At 44.7% G+C, this 19,445-nt stretch overlaps 1 protein-coding gene across 1 annotated transcript in view; it reads right to left on the reverse strand.

Annotated features, from left to right (window-relative positions):
- The window catches only part of atp2b1a (ATPase plasma membrane Ca2+ transporting 1a), a 207,099-nt gene that overhangs the window by 165,256 nt on the left and 22,398 nt on the right, over positions 1 to 19,445 (reverse strand). The window contains 1 exon segment of the mRNA XM_084330168.1: positions 14,864 to 15,385. Within this exon segment, the coding sequence (XP_084186294.1) occupies positions 14,864 to 15,059 (196 nt within the window). The 5' untranslated portion in view covers positions 15,060 to 15,385.

A 19,445-nucleotide genomic window follows, 5' to 3' on the forward strand; every position in this document is an offset into this window, starting at 1 on the left:
GTGAGGACCTCCACTCGAGTCCGTCTCTGCCGGAGCAGAGACCCCACGGCGTTACCTGCGTGGCGCGCACCCTGGGACCAGCAGCTGCTTTCCCCGCTGAGCCAGGGAGTAAAGACCGCTCCCCCTGCAGGTGCCTCGCTGAGGACCAGTGGACTAATTGACTTGCATAGAGCTTTGGCCCCCTCTGCTGGCTTACAACCGGTAGTACCCCTATCCCAGAAGATCCATAGATCTAATTACTTAATATCCATTATTGATTTACATGCACATTCTATTTGCCTTATAAGCGCAACTAAGTAATGTAATCTAATCCCTTTTATGTAATAAATATTCTAACCGAGTATTCTGTGTGGAAAACCGTGTTATTGTCGAGTGTTCTAATCTAATAATACTTATGTACAGTATTGGCCAGAAGTACATAGACGGTAGTGATTAATGATATCAGTACTTGATTAATACAGTCAGGGAATTGTACCCCTCAGTTACAATTATTATAGAATATAAAATATATCAGGCCTATAAATTACCTTATTATAGCCAAGTTGCACATCTATGGATCGGGCCAAATCTACTCTTTGAATAGCAGAGTTCAATCTGGATTTAGTATCACCAGGCGTGATCCACAAACCGTGAATGAAATCTAAGTGGGTACAGTTACTTTTTTATAATGGAAATTGCTCTGCCATTTTTCATCAGATTGGAACGCCGACTTTTCCTAAACGTTCACAGAAAGGTAGATAAACTAATTGCGTTCTAATTTATGCCAATCACATTCAGGTTTGTGGTAGATAATCCCGAAAAATGATAAATAAAAAAGGAAATCCACAACTCATATGATTGACAGGAGCTGGCTTGAGCTGGGTAGTGTCGTTTTTCGAAGTTCCAACGCCATTTGAAAGCTCTGAGTCTCCTCTCCTCATATGACAACAAACAAAATGGCGGTGCGCATTACATTCCGTCGATATTCGCTAGTTCTTGAATACATTTCCAAAACTAATATTTCACTAATAACATTTTAACCTATTGGTAAACAAACGTATTGCTGGAAATATACACTATGACTAGAGATGTTGCGACAAAAATGTTTCCCTACCGATCCGATTCCGATACCTAAGCTTTGGGTATCGGCCGATACCGATACTGATCCGATGATACCAGTGCATACATTTATAAAAAAAAAAATATTATTATATTATATAAATTATAAAAAAATAAAATTATATATACTGTTTTTAACACTATGGTCGCCAAAAACGCCTTACCACGTCATTCCCCGCCATGCTCATTCTGCCAAAGACGCCGTACCACGTCTTTGATATCAATATTTCAAAAATCTGTGATCGCAATCATATTTCCAACTTGCTGTACTTTGCTTGCAGGTCTGCAGCCATTATTGCTGGATTATGAATAGTCCCAATTTTAGCCAAGGTAACGTTAAGTTAAAACTAGCTCTTCAGCTAGGGATGCACCGATCGACTTTTTCAGTCCCGATACCGATACCTGGGTTTGGGTATCGGCCAATACCGATACGATACCCATTGTCCAAATTATTTTTTTCAAAAAAGTTAAAAAATAAATAAAAATTAATCCACGTTTTATTTTTTTATATTAAAATATATTTTGTTTTTAAGAATTGTAAAGGATCACAAGTGTGTTTTTGATTTGTTGTAAACAAAGACAGAAAATAAACTTCATTCATTCAATTAATAAACTGTATGCCTCACTGTCACTGTGTGGAAGAGACTGGGATCATTCTTTTGTGCAAGGCAACATCAGGCTTGACTTAAAACATTACTTTCCTAAGTTAGTGAAACTAAATGTAACAAATGAACACAGATATAAATGTACTGAATGGTTATTTCTTATTTTATTTATAATTTTTTTTTTTTATCCGATATTTTTTAAACCGATACCCGATCCAGCTATTTTACGGATATCGGCGGCCAATACCGATACCAATATCGGATCGGTGCATCCCTATCTCCCACACCGCTCTGTCGGGACGATGGCATTTAAGAAACTATCTGCTGTTAAAATGACAAACAGCATTGACACTTTAATTCACGGTCGATTAAAAACACATTTGTTTTATAATGCTCACTCAGCAGGAGGATACCTCACGTGTTGTTGATCAATTACGCCGATACCAGCATTTTAGGCAGTATCGGAGGCATTTCCGATACGGTTATCGGTATCAGAACAACTCTAACTATGACTGCTGTTTTGACAGGGTTAGGGTCTTTACTTAAAAAACGCAACATTAATTAATACAGTCTGCAGAGATGGATTTATGGCGTGATGTCATTTGTGGTCGGCTAAAGAGGTTAAATAAAGGTTTGAAATTAAATGAAATATTGTACTGCAACAAAAACTGTCCACATAACTATTCCATTAAATATGTTCACTCCTTCTCTTTCGACAGCGAGCCAGAGAAAATCCAGGCAAGCGGGGGGCTCCGGTCCGTCCACATACCTCTGTTTCAACACAGGATGGAGGGAGAACAAGGCTCCTGAAGTATGAGGGGACTCACCGCGGCCCACTTCAAGCTGCACACTTTCACATGTTTAGACAACGCTCCCTCTCCGGGCTTGTAAAACAGTCTTCAATGATTTCACCGCGCGGCCTAGAGTATGCTTTGAGGAAAACGTGAGGAAAAAGAGACTGTATCATCTACCGTATAGACTTACTATTCACAAGGGTGGGATACATGATCAATTAATCTAATAATGATTCCACCTTTTGCAATTCTGCATCGATATGCAAGATTCAGTAATCAATCTACTCTTAACAATTTACAGTTTTCTGGGTTTTGATGTTATTTTTCCTCATGTAAACCCTGCAAGAGCAACAAATAAATGTATTATTGACTTTTCACAGTGCCCTAACCCTAACCCTAACAACACTCAAGGTATATTATGCAGAGAACTGGTGTGAAAATGATTAAAACCGCAAAGTACCGAATGTGATCAAAATGAAAAACGTGACTCATTGAGAATCGTTTGGATAATCTAATTGCTGCTCCCACCGATCGCAATCAATCCTAGAGGTCCCGGCTGATTCCCACCCGAGGTTCAGATAATTACGCTGAAATCAATTAACCAAACAAAAAGTCCAAGGGCCAATCAAAAGGATGGATGACTCTGCGTTGTGTGGAACGCAGTGAGCTCTGAGCGGTCGTGTCGTATGGTAATTTCTGTCGCACTGCCAGTAATTGGGCGCCCCGGGGACACATTACGTCAAATGATTTCTGCTCGACTACAAACAGAACCAGGGAGTTGGAGGGAGCGCTGGCATTTCACCAGCCCTGGAGGAGACACGCTGCTGCTGCGGCTGCTACTACAGTAGAGATACGCTGCCGCTTTTAATCTGGGATCAAACTGAAAATCCCCTCTGGAAACTAAAGGGTTCAGTCGAGGTCACGCCCGGCGATTAGGCAGACGTCAGCCGAGGGAGAGTGATTGAATGAAAGAACGGGAGAAAAGGAGAAAGAGCAACGGAAGAAAGACAAAGATAATGCGTCGAGTTACTCAGTCCGACATGTGAACGCGGCAACGGCGGAAAGCTTGCTTTCTTAAAACATTTCTAGGAAGAAGCTCAAATGAGATTTTCTTTTCTGTGTATATGTTCATTCTTACCGTATATCTGTCTGTACATTCCTGCATATAATCCTTTTCACATCTTACTAGTTACGCTGTTGGCCAGTACGACTTACTACCATAGTGTCTTTATACCTGTATCACCGTACATATCAATACTATAACTCTGTACATACATCTGATTAACACTATTACTCATTAGTACTAATTTATATATTTTATACCCAGTTTAATCACCTGTACATTGTATATTACTATTGCACTTTACTGTTTTTTTTGCACTGTATTTGTGCTGTATGATGACAATACATTTGTATTTAATCGACGACGGAAAGCATGGTTTCTTAGAACATTTCTAGGAAGAGACCCGTTGTCCTCATTATGGGAACTCAAGACTCACTGAAACATTATCAGAAACAAAATACTAACGTTGTCATGTGGAGAAGCCAGCAACCCAGTTCCTGACCCATAGTTTGAGAAATCAGGATGTAAAGCGAAGGTAAAGTGAAGTAAATGGTAAAAGGACTGCTTTTATCCAAATCGCTTTACAACTTTATGCCTCACATTCACCCACCGACGGTGAAGGCAACCATGCAAGGTGCCAACCTGCTCATAAGGAGCAGTTAGGGGTTAAGTGTCTTGCTCAAGGACACGCTGCCCGGGAGGAGCCGGTATCGAACCGGGAACCTCCGGATTACCAGACGACCGCTCTACCTCCTGAGCCACTGTCGGCCCCCTGAAGTGACTCCTTCTATCTATAATAGAATCAGAATTGTCACCACCTTGTGCTGGAATGAAGTTGTGGGGGGAGAGAACATATTTTGTATACCAGACACTCAACCTTTATACCACCTGCATAGTTAGGTTCTTAGAATAGAAAGGAACAATGGCTGTTACCCACTGGTCTGGCTGGCAGAATAGACACACGTACCAGCCAGGACAATATTTACCAGTCGGTGGTTGTTGATGATGTTAACTTAACCAAGTAATAGCTGCCAAGAGGAGCTGCAACACCACATTCGCAACACTACGAGATGTGATCATCTACGACGTTCAGCGCCTCCTCTCTCTACTAGGACACTGTCTGGGACGGGACAGAACAGGAACGCTCCCCGGATGGTTCATGAAAATAGCTCACGTCCAATATAACCACCTTCTTCGGATTTGGGACGGTTCCTCTTCAATTTAGGACAAATATAACTGGAATATGGGACAGGGAAAAAAATAAGTACGGTAAGCCCCGAGAGTGTGACAGAGTCTACCCAGGGCTCTAGACCAACCTTTCCACCAGTGGCACCAGTGGCGCGACCAGCTTTCTCAATAGGTGGCACCAGTACTGGTCGCACTTTCTAGCCTGTTCAGGATGTAAATGGCATGGTATTTAAATTTATTTATTTTCTACAACGAGCAGTGGCTGACTTAAAAAAAAAAAATATATATATATACTGATGATAAATAATATAGGCAAGTGCCTCTTTCCATGTTGAACTGGATGACCATTTCATTCTCCTCCCTTGAGTGATTATTTTCATCTAGGCGCTGAAAAGCAGTGGAGGGGGGCTCAGTGTTTTGGGTCACATCTGTCACTACAGGTTTTGTATTTGTGACCGTTTGTGCCGCTTCAGATGTTTGGTTAGTGTTGCCGACAATGGACTCCCTCCATCTACGTATATCGCCGGTGCCTGCAGGAGGACATCGGAGTGGGAGTCCCGCAGTTCGGGGGGGGGGGGGGGGGGGGGGGGCACGCGTTCATTTAGACACACGGATGGGAAAGGAGTCACTTTAAGCGGGACGGAGACGAGGCGAGAGCCACAATTAGTCACAGGATCGAGACCAGATGGGAGAATGACTCAACGAGTCGGGAGAGGATGAGACAGGAGTAAAAACTCTCTCTCTACATCATCCACACCCTTCAGCGGCTCCGGGGTCAATGTTTCCTACACATTAAGATGTTATATCTGAATGTGAAAAACAATGTGATTTAATGCTCTATGCCTTACCTTGATCTATTTTATGCTTGTTTTATACTTACCGGTATTTTATGTCTGCACTTTATGCATTCCTCTTGATCTGCCAATTCTTTGGCCTTTTTTGTCTTTCTTCTTTTTAATTTTTTTTACTGCTGCGAAGCACTTTGAGCTGCAATTCTTGTATGAAAGGTGCTTTACGTTTATTATTATATTATTATTATTTAGCCCACATTGTTCCTTGCGTTTATATTTTCCGAATAGGAAATGTGCACCGAGGAGAACTTGATGCAGATCACTAGCTCGATGGAGGGCTGCAGTGAGGTGCTACAGCTAACAGATCACTATCTCGATGGAGGGCTGCAGTGAGGTGCTATGGCTAAACAGATCACTAGCTCGATGGAGGGCTGCAGTGAGGTGCTATGGCTAACAGATCACTAGCTCGATGGAGGGCTGCAGTGAGGTGCTATGGCTAACAGATCACTATCTCGATGGAGGGCTGCAGTGAGGTGCTATGGCTAAACAGATCACTAGCTCGATGGAGGGCTGCAGTGAGGTGTTATGGCTAAACAGATCACTAGCTCGATGGAGGGCTGCAGTGAGGTGCTATGGCTAACAGATCACTATCTCGATGGAGGGCTGCAGTGAGGTGCTACGGCTAACAGATCACTAGCTTGATGGAGGGCTGCAGTGAGGTGCTACGGCTAACAGATCACTAGCTCGATGGAGGGATACAGTGAGGTGCTACGGCTAACAGATCACTAGCTCGATGGAGGGCTGCAGTGAGGTGCTACGGCTAACAGATCACTAGCACGATGGAGGGCTGCAGTGAGGTGCTACGGCTAACAGATCACTAGCTCGATGGAGGACTGCAGTGAGGTGCTATGGCTAACAGATCACTAGCTCGATAGAGGGCTGCAGTGAGGTGCTACGGCTAACAGATCACTAGCTCGATGGAGGGCTGCAGTGAGGTGCTATGGCTAACAGATCACTAGCTCGATGGAGGGCTGCAGTGAGGTGCTACGGCTAACAGATCACTAGCTCGATGGAGGGCTGCAGTGAGGTGCTACGGCTAACTAGCATGAGGGGAACAGGATGCAGATCACTAGCTTGAGGTGCTATGGCTAACAGAATGCAGATCACTAGCTCGAGGTGCTACGGCTAACTAGCATGAGGCTAACAGGATGCAGATCACTAGCTCGAGGTGCTACGGCTAACTAGCATGAGGCTAACAGGATGCAGATCACTAGCTCGAGGTGCTACGGCTAACTAGCATGAGGCTAACTGGATGCAGACCACTAGCTCGAGGAGCTACGGCTAACAGGATGCAGATAATAATAATAATAGATTCAATTTGTACCGCACTTTATATTCGCGAGAATCTCTGAGTGCTACAGGAGATAAAGACAAAAAGTTAAATGAATAAAACAATTAAAATGAATAAAACAATTAAAATGAATAAAACAACCAATGAAATGGAATAACATAAAAGTAAAAATAAAAGTAAAAGAAAAATTCTGGCAAAAGCCTTGTTAAAAAGAAATGTTTTTAGGCCCCTTTTAAAAGCCTCGACGCATTCTCGAAGACACTCTGATGTCACGAGACCGCCGCCATCTTGGTATAGGGGGGCCATACGGATTTCTAGTATCAAATGCATGTGTTGAGGTCCGTTTTTATTACATGTTTTATCACATTCTTGTTCATTTCATAACATTTTCATACGATTTGTTTTGAAAATAGAGGCCAACATGGCATTTCACTATTTCGAAAGCCTTTCTGGTGATTCTAAGGCGAGATATGATTCAAAGAAGCTCCCCCTGATTGACTTGACATAATGTCCATACAAAACACATACAGACATGGCCATCTCTCGAATACCCAAATTGAAGCTGCTATGTTACGTTTTGTACTAATAACAAAACAAACAGAAATCCAAGTTTTATACCATCACGGAGGAAAAAGTGGCTGGCGGCTAACGTTCGGCTAACTAGCTCTGGTGTTGTGGTCGTGGTAGCTACATGCTAAGCTAACGTTAATCACATCATATCGAACCGATAGGAGTTTCTTATCTAATCTTACGTGGTGGTACCACGTGTGCCACTACCCGATCAAACATCCATGTAAGATTAGATAAGATAAGCTCCTATCGGTTCGATATGATGTGATTAACGTTAGCTTAGCATGTAGCTACCACGACCACAACAGCAGAGCGAGTTAGCCGAAAGTTAGCCACAGCCACTTTTTCCTCCGTGATGGTATAAAACTTGCGATTTGGATTTCTGTTTTTGTCATTAGTACAACGCGTAACACAGCAGCTCTTTGGCATTGTGAAGGACTGAAGAAAATTCCGCTTGATTGTCTTTAATTTGCCGCTTTAACCATCCGTTTCTGCACTAAATGAACCGTACACAATGTACCAGGCTGGGCAGTTTCCCCCCACGCTGCAGTTGCGTAGCAACAACAGGCAGGAAGTTGACTTCGAGAATTGTGGTGCTCTCAGATCACTAGCTCGAGGTGCTACGGCTAACAGATCACTAGCTCGAGGTGCTACGGCTAACAGATCACTAGCTCGAGGTGCTACGGCTAACAGATCACTAGCTCAAGGTGCTACGGCTAACAGGATACAGATCACTAGCTCGAGGTGCTACGGCTAACAGGGTGCAGATCACTAGCTCGAGGTGCTACGGCTAACACTGGATGCAGACCACTAGTTAGCTCGATGGAGGCTGCAGTGAGGCGCTACGGAGGAGAATGAGTACGAGTCGAGTCCCCATTACCCTAGTCCGAGTCCAAGTCATCAAGGTTGAGTCTGAGCTGACAAGCCTGACATACAAATACAAAAGGTCTCCATTGGGCGGCTAAGTGGCGCAGTGGGCAAGGCGCTCGCCACTAACGAAGGAGATGCTGGGTTTCGAGCCCAGCTATCTGCGTTGCTTCCGGCTTGGCTGGTCGTTCATACTAATACAATTGGTATTAGGGGGTGGGAAAGCCGGTGGGTGGGGATCGGACGTTGTGGACAGCGACTCCTACAGGTCGGTTGGTGCGCCTGTACAGCAGAATCAGGAAGTATCGGGGGCAGCGTGAGCCTCCCACGTGTTACTCCTCGCCACTGAGAGATTGCGCTGTGCAGGTGAAAAGATGCGACGGCTGCCTCCTCGTGTACCGGAGGGGACGCGTGAATATTTTAGGCAACCAACTTGTGTTTAGCGTTTCTCTGATTGGCCAATACGCCCATGTGACCACGGCAGCGCGAGAGAGCGGCAGCGCGGAAATAGGCTGTCTATTGCCTCGCGCTGCAGCGCGGAAATAGGCTGTCTATTGCCATTCTCTAAGTCAAACTCTAACCTTAACCAGCTCCTTAACAGCGCCTAAACTTAACCCTTCTAACCTTAAGCAACTCCGAAACAATGCCTAACCTTAACCAACTCCGAAACAATGCCTAAACTTAACCGGCGAAATGAATGCACGTTAAAAAATATTGCCATTCTCTAAGTCAAACTCTAACCTTAACCAGCTCCTTAACAGCGCCTAAACTTAACCCTTCTAACCTTAAGCAACTCCGAAACAATGCCTAACCTTAACCAACTCCGAAACAATGCTTAAAGTTATGCCTAAACTTAACGGCGAAAGAATGCGAATGCACGTTAAAAAAAAAATAATAATAATTGAAGGGAATCGAACTAGCGAGCAACGAGCCGTAGGATCCACAGCCATGCAGCTTTGCCAATTGAGCTATTTCTGGATACTGAATAAGGGGCGGTTACTGGCATATAATGAGCTCCGCTCTGCCGCTCCGCGGCCGAGCTCCGCTCTGCTGCTGCCGCATCGCCGCGGGGGCGTGGCTAGACGCAAGTTGGGCGTGGTTAGACACAAGTTGGTTGCCTTTAATATTTAGGCGGAGGGGACACGTGATGCAAGGCTTCGTCCACATTGCAGCCGACCAGTGGGAGGCATGGTCTAACAACATTCGAGACAGGGGAGGGTAGAATTGGATAATACGAAATTGGGATGGGAGAAACATTTTAAATGGGGAGAAAAAGTAGAAAAAAAAAATAAAAAAAAGGTCTACATTAAACATAAATGACACAGATGTCACCATTTCAAAAGGGAGTTTATTTACTTTGTGACACAATAGCCAAACAAATGCATTAACCTCAATTACCAAACATTTTAATTAGGGCCTATTAAAAAAGTTATTTTATCAATATATATGTATTTGTCAATTAACAAGTCTGAGTCCGGGCGCCCCAGTGGCGAACCATATAGCGCGCTCAGCCGCTACGCGGCCGACCCGGGTTCGATTCCCGAACCCGTCGTTATTTGCCGAATGTCTTCCCCCCACTATGTCTCCCATTCCTCCTCGATTTCTCTCTACTGGACTGCCCAGTAGAAATAAAGCGATAAAACGCCAAAAAAAAAATCTAAAAAAGAAAAAAAAAAGTCTGAGTCCAAAATGCAGTCAATGCTAGATTCCAAGTCCAAGTCATCAATGCTCAAGTCCAAGTCGAGTCACGAGTCCTGAAAATCCATCCAGGACTCAGACTCGAGTACTACAACACTGGCTAAACGGCAGCGCAGTAGGAAAGGGTTAAATTAGAAAAGTAAACCAAGGAGAAACCGGACTAACTAGTCCGCTCCTCCGCGGCATCCAGACAGACACTACGGTGGTCACCAGGGGACAAAGGTCAGGAACGCAAAGACCAAACACTGCAATGTGAGAATTCCCAATTAAACTCTTGTTTGATTTCGCCAGGGATACATTTTACGGGCATTTGCCGCTTCGTTTTGGACCCCGCTTAAAGCATTCAATAAATAAATATTTAAGACCTTCCCAAACAGAACAAGACATATTAAGACCTTCTTCCCAAACAGAACGAGACATTTTAATGTTAAGGACTCGCGGCCACCCTGTGTGCAGTATTAGTCATGCCTGGCGCGCTCAACTAAAAGAAAGATAACCAATACAGTGCAGTATGTCAAAATATAACCGTACAATGCATTTAGCTATGATGCCTCTCTAGCTCATGGAATGAACCCCAACAGTCCTTAAAGCTGGAGATTCTCCCCTCTGTTGCAGAGTTTAAAACCTTTGTCAATTGAAGTTGTACGTGTTTTAATAAAATGCGTTATCCTTACTTTTGTCTCACGGCTCTCGCCTCGTCTCTTTTTATGCCGTGTGATTTTATAATATGCCTGCTTTTGCTTATTTCTGTATGTACACACACGACGTGACTGTAAATGAGGGAAACCTCTGTTGCCTTTTCGTTTAAATAAAGGTTTGAAGTGAAATAGATTACATAACTGCATCTTTGTTTTAATGAATCATTAGATTTCCCTCCCACTTGCAGCAAATATGAAGTGAAATATGAACTCAAAACAATATATATATATACATAATACATATATATATATATTGTTTTGAGTTCATATTTCACTTCATATTTACTGCAAGTGGGAGGGAAATCTTTACATTTTTTAAATTGTGTTTTTGGTAGATTTCTTTTTATTTGTTTGTACTACCGGGCAGTCCGGTAGAGAGAGAGAGGAAGAACGGGAGACAGAGCGGGGGGAAGACATTTGGCAAAGGACGCCGGGTCGACCGAACCCGGGTCGACCGCTTCGCGACGCAGCGCGTTACATGGGTCGCCACTTGGGTGCTCGTGGGAGGGAAATCTAATGATTAATTAAAAACAAAGATATATATACCGTATGTATATATGTTGCATTATGCAGTATAGAGACCTGCTACCAACTGACCAATCAAACCCTGCCGTCTTTTCTTGATCCTCCAATCACAACCATTGCGTGAAGAAAGCAACCATTGTGATTGGAGGATCAAGCGGGGGCGGGGGGGGTTCAAGACGGGTCCCTCGTCAACCTACTACCCGGCGTAGTGAACGGGGCAGAAGAAGTGCGCTGCTTCGCTGGAGAGAAGAAGCAAAGCGGGGCACAGAGCAGAGCTATTCCAAGGAGGGATGAGCTCACGTCTTGCCGTGTTATAAAGTCGTTTGCTACTCAGCCTGAGTCGCCACCCTCCTGTTCTGTCCCCCCCCACATGTGGAACATTGACCTGCCTGCAGTCTGGGCCAGTGCCCAGGCAGACAGCTGGTCTGTCTGAGACCTATATTCACACACACACACACACACACACACACACACGCAGAGGTGAAAAGAGAGAGAGAGAAGAGAGAGAGAGAGAGAGAGAGAGAGAGAGAGAGAGAGAGAGAGAGAGAGAGAGAGAGAGAGAGAGAGGGGAAGGGGACAGATCCACATGCCCCAGAAATAGAGCAGGACGGGCCCGGGTCAGAGCCACCCTCTCCCGGCCACCTGTCTGGCATATGAGATTTCCAAGGAAGTGATGTCAAGGTAACGACGGAATGACAGGGACAATGACACACGCTCCCCTAAGTGCCACGTTCGCACACCAACAACTCTCTCTGTGTGTAGGAGCCGGGGGGGCGGGGTGTGTGGGAGGGGTGTGTGGGAGTGATGTGTAGGAGTGATGTGTAGGAGTGATGTGTAGGGAGTGGTGTGTGTTTTTTTTTTATATTTGAATATCAACATTATCTGTCCATCCTCAGTAATCCTCAGTTTACTATAATATACTCCTGTCCTGAGTCCTGACTAGTGACTTCATCGTCTTTCCAACCGCACGCACACACACAGAGAAAGGGAGAGTGCCCCCCCATTTCCCTTTCCCCAGTCCACACTGTCTGCTGTTCTCTATGGCTCTGCGCCTCTGCCTCTGATCAGGATTAGCTCGTTAGCTTACGCTAACGTAACGTTCATTTCGGGCGATGTGGGCATAAAGGAATGGCGACGATGCAACGCATGTTAGATGCATTTGACCCGTTGTGAGGGAAAAAAAACACCACAGACTTATTTCGGCTCGCAAAATAGGCGCACTGCTGTGTAGCCCTGCTCTGCTTTAATGCGAGCAGAAGCACGGACTGGGCGGATATGACTCGCGGAGTTGCCACGGGTTTTTTCAAAATAAGAGTATCATATGAACCGAACGTTGCTAGCTGCCGGAGCCATAGATATTATGACTAAAGCTGCGCTAGGGGCGGAAATGAGACCCGCACAGGATTTTCAAGTATCGATATGAACTACACGCCAGGTGGCGGGCAGACCTCTCATTGTTAGTCGCCAAACCATAATCTGCCCACCATTGGCGGTTGGCGGGTACTTATTTTGTTCCCTGTGTGTAGGAGTGATGTGTGGGAGTGATGTGTAGGGAGTGGTGTGTAGGAGTAATGTGTAGGAGCGATGTGTAGGAGTGATGTGTGGGAGTGATGTGTAGGAGTGATGTGTAGGAGTGATGTGTAGGAGTGATGTGTAGGAGTGATGTGTAGGGAGTGATGTGTAGGAGTAATGTGTAGGAGCGATGTGTAGGAGTGATGTGTGGGAGTGATGTGTAGGAGTGATGTGTAGGAGTGATGTGTAGGAGTGATGTGTAGGGAGTGATGTGTAGGAGTGATGTGTAGGAGTGATGTGTAGGAGTTAAGGCTGAGCCCGAACGTTCGAACGTTCGTTCGTTAAGCTGACATTCTGACTTTAATTAATGGGTTCGAACGTTCAGTGAAAAAAAATAAAGCAGGCGCAACGACGGTGAGGCGATGTGAAGCGGCGCGTCCCCCGAGTCGCTCGGCTCAACCAGTATGGTCTCTGCCGGGCTGTTGCTGGATACTCAACCAGAGCTCTAGTCTCAACCAATGCAATAGAACAATTTTGATTGAATGACAGGCGATTCTGCCAATTACGTCACACCGCTTGCACCCGCCTCTGCTGTTACCACCAATCGGCAAGCGTTTATTATTTTTTTTACTTCCGGCAATGCCGCCATTGATCTGCTTGCGAGAAGCATTAACGTAGCGTTAGCTCCCCGCCGAGGAAGTAAAAGTCGTAACAAGGTTTCCATAGGTGAACCTGCGGAAGGATCATTAATGAATACCAGCCTTTTTCGGCCACGAAGCGCGAGCTTCATGGCGGGAGGTGGTTGCGTTGGAAACAACTCTGGCCGAGGCGGCAGGCGTGTTGGGAGCCCGGCGGGACCCCCGCGCCGGTGTCTCTCTGTCTCTCTGCCGTCCCCCGTTCCGAGGTAGACGGTGGAAGGAGCCGAGGTGCGCGCCTCTCTCCTTCCCGTCGACCAAGAGTGAATACCTGTTATTGAACGTGTAACACTAACTATATAACGTTAATGCCACAAAACGAATGCCTTTGTTTATCTAGCCCCTTACGTGACTGCGGTGTGCAAGGGCTATTGTTTATCATAAGTAGGAACTTTGATGCAGTACTCAGTAGCTTGTTTATTTTCTTCCGAGTGCTTTGTTTAATTACATGTTTACACGAACAGCCACCACTGTAAACAACATGTTTTTTCACCAATAGATTATGCAATGCCGCCCTCCATAGGATCTATAATACAAAAAAAAAAAAAATGTATATATATAATAAAAAAAATTTAATAAAAAAGAAATTTTATTAAAAAATGTACAAAAAACGAACGTTCGAACGTTCGTTCGATAAACCCTGGCGAACGTTCAAACCCTAAAAACAGGGTTCGGGCTCAGCCTTAGTAGGAGTGATGTGTAGGAGTGATGTGTAGGAGTGATGTGTAGGGAGTGATGTGTAGGAGTGATGTGTAGGGAGTGATGTATAGGAGTGATGTGTAGGAGTGATGTGTAGGGAGTGATGTGTAGGGAGTGATGTGTAGGAGTGATGTGTAGGAGTGATGTGTAGGAGTGATGTGTAGGAGTAATGTGTAGGAGTGATGTGTAGGAGTGATGTGTAGGAGTGATGTGTAGGAGTGATGTGTAAGAGTGATGTGTAGGGAGTGATGTGTAAGAGTGATGTGTAGGGAGTGATGTGTAGGAGTGATGTGTAGGAGTGATGTGTAGGAGTGATGTGTAAGAGTGATGTGTAGGAGTGATGTGTAAGAGTGATGTGTAAGAGTGATGTGTAAGAGTGATGTGTAGGAGTGATGTGTGCAGGGTTCCCACAGGCATTGCAAAATGAAAATCAAGGACTTTCAATATTCATGGATTAAATTTCCGACAATTAGTTACACTTTAGATTAAAAAATTATATTTCTTGATTCAGAGCTATTTTTATCATGGATGAACAAAACTTTCAATGCAAATGGTTGCTTTGAATTCCAAGGACTTTTTAAGCACCTTGTTAAAAAATCTGCTGTTTTCAAGGAATTCCAGGCCTTGACTTTTTTTTGTAAAAAGCACTTCAAGGACCTTGTGTGAACCCTGTGTGTGGGAGTGCTGTGTAGGAGAGCGTGTACTCTACCATCTGTGGGGGATGTTTTCAAGCGGTGGCAGAGTCCGTGTACGTCCCGGTAAGATTCCCCGATTTTGCCTATGGCCTCCGCCCCCCGCAGCTCCATGAGCGAGCGCAGGTCCTTGAGCGAGCAGCCAAAGTCCCCGTCGTGGTGGTTGGCCTCCACCAGGGAGTTCTTCACTCCACTGTACGAGTTGTTCGCCATCGTATCGTCTCGCCCGCTCTACTGCACAGCAGTGTCGCTCGCCGCTCGGGCTAAACGGGGGTGAGGGGGCAGGAATTGGCGTCCCGGGAAAGAAAAGTCCTTAAATCCTCACGCGAGCGAGCCCGGCAGGGGTTCCCATAAAACAGCCCGGGATCCCTTCTTCTTCAGTGGCTGCTGCTGCTGGAGCTGGACGCAGCCGGGTAGCAGGACGACTGGGAGAGATGATAAAAAAAAGCCATTCCCTCTCTCGGAGACCAGGAGTTCCTATTCTTTCATGTTGACTTGAGGATCGTCCACAGGAGGTAGAGAACACGGCATGAGAGGATCTGGAGGGAAAAGGGAAACGGGAAGGAATTAATCACCGCCGACGATAATTCACACGTTACTGTAAAGACTAAATACTAGGGGTGTAAAGGTACACGTATCCGTACCAAACAGTTTCAGTACTGGTCAGCCTAAGGTTCAGTACGGCTGTGTACCGAACGAATACAACGGTACGTTAACCACTAACGAACGTGCAGAACTTTTTTTTTGCGTGCAGAATTGAATTCAAAACTCTATTATTAATTTCAATATAGAATATTCGTTGACAGCCCTACAAGTACAATTAGTTACTGCACACTACATCACCCCTGAGTGGAACATGGAAAGCCAAACTTTCCCCCACTGTACCGAAAACCCGTACCGAGACTTCAAAACCGAGGTACGTACAGAACGATGGTTTTTGTGTACCATTAGGGCTTGTGTCCATAGCGGACGTTTTTTTCAAGGCGGACAGCTTTGAAAAGCAAAAAAAAATTGCTCAGAGCGTTTTCCTGAGTCTTGCGACTGCCGCCACTTCCTCGATGTTGATTGGTCGGTCGAAAAAAGTTACCTTGAAGAGCACGCTCCTTTCCAAAAGTTGAACTAGTTTCAACTTTATGCGCTGGGAGCGCTCCGCCCAAAAACGCTGCCGCCGAGAGCGCATAAACGCGAGGCGCTGCGCTGGGAAAAGGAGCGCGCCTGTCGTGCCTGTAGCATAAATTAATGACAGAAAGGAGCTGACAACTCATAAAACGTCCGCTATGGACACAAGCCCTTACACCCCTACTAAATACTGTCAAAATACTGGTGATACTGGAAAATGGACTGCATTTGCGATGGCAGAGCCCAGGTCACTGGTCACTAGGCTCAACAGATGAGGTTCTGTTTCTTACAACAGAACCATGCAAGGTGCCAACTTACTCATCAGGAGCAGTTAGGGGTTAAGTGTCTTTGTTCAAGGACACACTGACGGGAGAAGCCGGAATGGAACCGCTCTAACTCCTGAGCCACTGTTCTCGGGTTCTTGAACTTTGAACTTGTCGTTCTGCTTTCAGTCAACTATCCGATTCCTCATCTCTCATCATTCACACACACAGCATACGTCACACTTTTGCTTCTTGTCTTTTGAGGCTTCAACTGTAGCGTCAGAACCTTCCTCAAGCCCAAAGTAAAGACCGGTTAGGAAACAGCGAACACGGTTATATAATGTTGACGTTTGAGGGACATGCGGGCTGACGCTGTGGGTCGCAGGCAGCATCTCTCTCTTAGAACAGAACCTTGGAACCGCAGGTCACTGGCCGGGGCTCTGGGCTCAACAGATTCGATGCCACTGAAGGCAAAGATGGATCTCTTCATTTGAGGGGCAGTGTGAGAAATGGCTTAGTCCTGTCGTTTCAACTCAGGGACAGGCAGACAGGGACGAATCAACCTGAAGCAAAGCCTGGCCTGGTACAGTATATAGACTACGCTTAATTTTAGAATGAACTTACTGCAAATACTAAAATATTACTAAAATATTACTATACAAAACAAGGCACAAGAAAAGTACTATACAGAAGCATAGCAAGGGAGGCATCAACACCAGGAAAATACTCGTGAATGTGATGTGGCCTAGTGAAAGGTACCGTGTACAATTTCTCCATAGCTACTGATGCCATGTATGTGTATATATATATACAATTAATTATTTTTTTCTTTTCTTTTTACAGTGAACGGGCCAACTAGGATTTCTGACATTCCGCTGTAGCACCATCCTTAACCCTTTCACTACCACACGGTTAACCGTCTGTAGTGTGATAGTAAAGGGTTAAACTTCTGTATTGTGGCAGTGTGAGGGTTAATCATAACCAATTTCACAATACATTATGAGAAGACCTTGCATGGATTAGGCTAGTAACCTAAGTGAAGGATTTCCATTGGCTCATAACGGTATATTCTGCATGACGATTGATGACACACAGTCCTTTCTTCCTACTATATTAGGTTCGGAGTAGGAATGTACACAAACATAAACTGAACCTATAGGCTAATGGTCCAGGCATCGCTCATAGCACACTACCCAGCACATGCTGATACTGAAAACCTGACACAGGTCTGATACTGAAAACCACTGCATTTCCCCGTGATTGATTGATTGATTTTATTTATGGATCCAAAATCCAAGGGATGACATGCAAAAATGACAACACTTACTTTCAGCATGGTCCCCGATGTTCTGACCAAAGGACATACACAAATAACATAAAACAAAAACAACACATAAAGCAAAAGTCCAATACAACAAATCCATATGTTCCACCATACCGTGGTCGGTACTTCCAGGTTTTCATGATTTGATAATTGCAAGGATTAGGCAGAAACGCAAATCCAGCCAATCCCCACAACATTTCCAAGAGCTTGCAGATTAGATTCCTGCGATATTTCCACATTAAAATGCAGGATGACTTGCGATTTTGGTTTGATCGTCACACTTGAGTTCAGCTGTGCACGTTTTCATTCATTAACTTGGAATTATCACCAATTCTTGAAAAATCACCAAAGATCACAAATAGTGTCAGAATTCATGCCAGAGAAACAAGATTCTTTGGTTGCGTAATCATAAACAACTCCTGTTGCAGAGATGCTTCAGAGGCTGGTATAAGGCATGCATGGGGAGAAAGAGGCCAGGCTGACTGATTACCTCAGGAAAAGCCTCCCGTTTAAGCTAATTAAGGCTATCTGTGGTATCAGGAAGCTCCACAGTGCTCTCTGCGTAGACAAGAGACCACTGTCCATTCAGCAGTAATCATCCTAACACAATAAGACGGATTCATTCAAAAACGCAGGCTAAATCGCAGCGGTTGTCATCCTGTTCACTTTGACTGCCTAAAAACGCTTTACAGCGTCATTGCTGGCGATGCTAAAGTTGCCGGGGGACGCTGTACAGCGTCCTTATATCAATATTTCAAAAATCTGCGATCTGATCCATAATGTCCCTCCGCTGGTCTGAGAACCACCAGCAGGACCCACTGAGCTCTCTGGCGGTTCAGGAGCGCCATCTGGTGGCCGATCGCGCAACCGCTTAACAGGAAGCACAGTGGAGGTTGTGCTACATGTCCGTATTGCTTCCGGCCACTCGGGATAGGTTCCGGCATTCTAGCTCGTCACTCTACATAGCGATCGATTGCCAATAACTCGATAAACAACATGATTTGGACGTATATACCATTATACAAGCTGGAGATGGACCGGGTAATAATATATCCCATAATGATAAAATTTCTACTCGACGATGATCGCCCAACGGCGCGCGGAGACTGGGGTGAGTTTCAGCGTGTAACGTTACCATCTTCGATACTAACTGCTTTTATCAACATTTGACCCACATTAGATGATTGGTATAACGCTGCCCACGGAATTATAAACGCCCCCTCGCCCATCCGGTCAACATCAGATGACGTGTAGTAACTTCTAGAAGTACGTCTAGTTGGAATTTCTTATATCGCGCTGATTGCCATCAAACTGTATTTCATCATCAATATAATGCATTTGGGGCTATATATCACGTTCTGGAGAAAGTTGCAGAAAGAGATGAAAACATACTTATACATTAGACCATACTTTACTATGAATATGTGAATGAAAAAGTTTAACGTTGCTACACAATGAACAATACATATAGGACTTTGAATGGGCCCTAATAATGGCAATGTAGCAATAGAATTTAAAAAGTTATAGCCCTGCAAAGAAGGGGACTTTCTCCATAGACAAATAGCGCTGGCAATCTATGGTATATCATTAATTTAACCCATGGCAGCCAAAGTGTTAAGGAGGATTTAATTTGACAAATTTTGCAGAATCACAAGGGAGGGACTACTACATCATCCGAGTGTTAGAAAATCAAAGTGGACAGACGTCCAAACGAGATGGACGAGTGTGATATCCCACCTGGAATCCTCCCGGAAAGACTGAGCACATACTTCTACTACATAGTACTACTGTTATTCAAACTATTCTGTTTTATATGTGTATTTTGTTAAAATTTGTATATTGTGATGATGAATTGTATTTTATGTAGGCCTATTTATTTGATGTATGTTATGT

Source organism: Notolepis coatsorum (assembly GCF_963971535.1).
Source record: "Notolepis coatsorum genome assembly, chromosome: 15".
Classification (NCBI taxonomy): Eukaryota; Metazoa; Chordata; class Actinopteri; order Aulopiformes; family Paralepididae; genus Notolepis; species Notolepis coatsorum.